Genomic DNA, 3,656 nt, shown 5'->3' with positions numbered 1-3,656 from the left:
ATGCGCCAAATCAATCTTGGATGCAGTTGAGTAAAATTTACAACGTGTTAGAAAGTTTTGCTTGCTATGTTCACTTACCACAGATCTGTAGCTGCTAAGGGATGTCACATCCTCCAGGAATAACCTTGAGAGGTGTTCCTGCTCAAGGGGAGATCCTGGTGTGCAGCCCTCTGCCTTGCAAGGAGAACTCTAGAGCCTCTTGGGCTGTCCCTCTATTTATGGTACAAGATGATAGCTTTATAATCATTTCTCCTTATTAGCCGAAGTGTTCCTGACACCAGCTTAGTCCTTGCCATAGTGCTGTTGCTGTCGCTCTCCCCAGACCCCATCAGAACATCCCCCAGCAGGATGCAGCCATTTGGTTACTGTTCAGGGTGTAGAGATTAGGGAACGGCTAGGGAGGTAGACACTACAATAAGGTAAGTCCACTGGTGATTAACACTTGAATAGGGCTGCGGGTGGCAGGTCAGGTGAGGCTGGTGTGGGAGCACACTCACCACAGGATCTTCACCAGTGACCTGGAGGAGATGGCAGAGTGCTTTCCCATAAATTTGGTACACTACACGAAACTGAAAAGAGCAATTGATACATCTGATGGCAGGAGAGACATTCTGAAGGACAAAGGCAGGATAAATGGACTATCAGGAAGCTCAAGAAGCTTACCCACACGCACCTGGGAAGGAATAACCCTTTGCAAAAATACAGCCTAAGGAATGACTGTTTTGGGAGCAGCTCTGCAGAAAAGGCCTCCAGGACCTCAATGGAGATCAAGCTAAACAAGAAGAGGCAACATGGCCCGGCAACAAAGAAAGCTATGAACAGCCTAGGCTTCCTTAATAGGAGCATAGGCTCCGTGGAAGTGGTCCCTCTAAGTGGCATTCCTTACACCACATCTAGAATACTGAGACTGGTTTAGTGACCGCGGTTTAGGAGAGACATCAAAAACCTGAATTGAGTCCAGCAGAGTGGCTGAGATGGACAAAAGGCTTGAGCATGTGTCCTGTAAGGAGACACTGAGGGAAGCAGGATTGTTCAGCGAAGGAAAGAAACCTCAGAAGAGCCTTAAAGTGCTCAGTGGTATGTCATCAAGAAGATGCAGCCAAGCGCTTTATATTGGTGATATTTAGATGTGATATTTAGAGGGAGAGATTTAAATTATACTTCTCATGGTGCAAATTCAGAGGACCTCTGATGACTTCAGAAGATAAACATGAACAGTTTTTACTGTTGTAACTTCAGACAGATGGGAGAAAATTACAGAAACAAGTGTAATGAATGACATGCTTTGAGACTCCTAAGACTTTGCAGAAAATGTCCATCAAGGCACAGTCATAGCCGAAAGCTGAACGGTTTTGTTTTGGGGAAGAACTTCCAAGCCATCAGTTTTCTCATGGCATCTTTAATCTCTTTGTTTCTCATGCTGTAAATGATTGGATTCATGACAGGAGGCAACACAGAATAGAGAACATCCACAATAAGATCCATAACTGATGGGGGATGGGAGGTGGGTTTCACATAGGCAATGATCCCAGTGGAAAGGAACAAGGAGATGATAGTGAGATGGGGAAGGCATGTGGTATAGGCCTTATGCCGGCCATGCTTTGAGGGAATTTTAAACACTGCAGTGAAAATATGAAAGTAAGACACAACTATGAAAAGGAAGTCAATGAAGTACAAGCATGCACTGATGACCAGAATAAGAAGTTCACTCATGTTCGCATCAGAACAGGAGATACTGAGGATCTGTGGCACATCACAGAAGAACTTATCAATAACATTTGAGGAACAGAAAGGTAGCCAGAATGTGTTACCAGTGTGCATTACCGAGTACAGAAGAGCAAAGATCCAGGCAGCGGCAATCATCTGGGCACAAAATCTTAAGTTCATGATTGTATGGTAGTAGAGCGGCTTGCAGATGGCAACATAGCGGTCATATGCCATGAGAGTGAGGACAATGAAGTTGTTTGTAGTAAAGAAGAAGAAAAGAAAGACTTGGGCAACACATCCAGAATAAGAAATTGACCTAGTGTTGAGTAGGGAATTCCCTATGGATTTGGGGACAGTCACAGAGATGGAGCTGAGGTCCAGGATGGACAGATTCATCAGGAAGAAGTACATTGGTGTGTGAAGGCAGTGGTCAAAGGCTACGGCCAAGATAACAAGAAGATTGCCCATGAGAGCCAACACGTAGATAATAAGGAAGATGATAACATGTAAGATCTGCAGCTCCCTCCGGTCAGAGAATCCCAGCAGGAGAAACTCGGTCACAGTGCTTTGGTTGAACATTTTCCTTTTCTGCACAAACCTTGGATAGGAAAAACAAAGCAGGAACAGAAAGATGCTTTAGTGTTCTGGATTCTTATTTATACCTTTAACATCAAATGATCCCAGTGGCAAAAATTGCTTGGGGCATTCTGTCCAGTTTACATTTTCCTTCATATTCATTCAGATACATGCATGTCCCCATAGAAGATAACTGGTTTAACAACTTTCATAGTCAATCGAGAGAAACATGGATTTCTGTGTCTTGATACAACACATCCTGCGACCACTGCCTAAAAAGTTTATCAAGAAGATGGAGCCAGACTGCATAGCTCCACTTCAACCTCTCTGTTATTGAATTCTGAAAAATAAGAGTGAAATACACGTCAGAAGATCCTTCAAAGATCCGCTTAATGGCCCGTCTTACTTTCCTCCAATTCCTTCTAGGCAAGAAGAAAGGAGTTTGGAGAAGAAGGAAAAAAAATCAGTCAGTCTGCAATTTCTTTCAAACACTCTAACTGAACTTTATGCATTACTGCTAGATTCTGTGCTCTTCAAGGTGTTCAAGTTGCCTTCCCTCCTATTAACCAGTCATAGACAATTAGATTCATCCCACCTAACTTCAGGCACCCCCATCGGGTGTCTGAGCGGGATCGCCTGATATTCAGCCAGGTGAATTCCACCTAGCACACAGGAGTTGGCTGGTATGATTGTCTCCAGGACTTCAGCTGCAGAGCTGAAAGAAGTTAATAAATGTGGCATTTACAGCTGCCTGGGAAAACAGATGCCATCTCTCTTACCTGTCTTCAGATCTTCTTTCCTGGCTATGCAGGCTCCAATCATTATGGGTGGCACACAATCCACAGATATAAACTCTCCCGAGTCCTCTGCTCACTGCTGTCCTCTGCTTGTAGCCAATAAACAACTGCCTTGTCTCCTTTTCTTCCTTCTGTGAACACGAGGTAATTTAAAATAGCTTTCTGATTATTCCACTGACTGCAATTATCCATCACAGTTACAATTAGGGAGACATTCTTGGTCCTTTGTCCTTTGTCAGTAAGTGCTCTTAATTGCACACAAGATTAGGCAGTAAGTTTGGTTCCTCAAAGGAATGTTTATTTTCCCCCAAAAGCTGTTGTAATCCTTAAATCTCTCATCATTGTTAGGCATATGTACCCAGATATTAAGCAAGCAACAAATTTGCAGAATAGCATGAAAGAGAACAGGTGCAACAGTGTGGACAACAATTGACTTTTTAGCTCTAACAATGTTTATTAAAAATTGAGAATGTATCCACAAAGCGCCCTGGAAAGCAAGTACATGCAGAACTTTTCTTCTGAACTTTTCATCTCATCTCCTACTTAGATGTTAGCCTAAAAGAATCCTTAAGCATA

General features: G+C 43.2%; 1 protein-coding gene across 1 annotated transcript; it reads right to left on the bottom strand.

The window, feature by feature from the left end:
- Positions 1 to 1,329: 1,329 nt before the first annotated feature.
- On the bottom strand, positions 1,330 to 2,286 carry LOC148591596 (olfactory receptor 14A16-like). Its single transcript, XM_088537201.1, has one exon. The coding sequence runs from the start codon at positions 2,284 to 2,286 to the stop codon at positions 1,330 to 1,332; it is 957 nt and encodes a 318-aa protein (XP_088393327.1).
- Positions 2,287 to 3,656: the final 1,370 nt, after the last annotated feature.

This window comes from Tinamus guttatus, unplaced genomic scaffold (assembly GCF_059628265.1).
Source record: "Tinamus guttatus ecotype Peru unplaced genomic scaffold, ASM5962826v1 Tinamus_guttatus_pri_ptg000732l, whole genome shotgun sequence".
NCBI lineage: Eukaryota > Metazoa > Chordata > Aves > Tinamiformes > Tinamidae > Tinamus > Tinamus guttatus.
Note: the sequence above shows the minus strand (reverse complement) of the source record. Positions and strands in the feature narration are given on the sequence as shown.

Bases quoted from the DNA above. Each gene is read 5' to 3' on its own strand.
- LOC148591596 (XM_088537201.1), bottom strand. From the start codon at position 2,286: ATGTTCAACCAAAGCACTGTGACCGAGTTTCTCCTGCTGGGATTCTCT.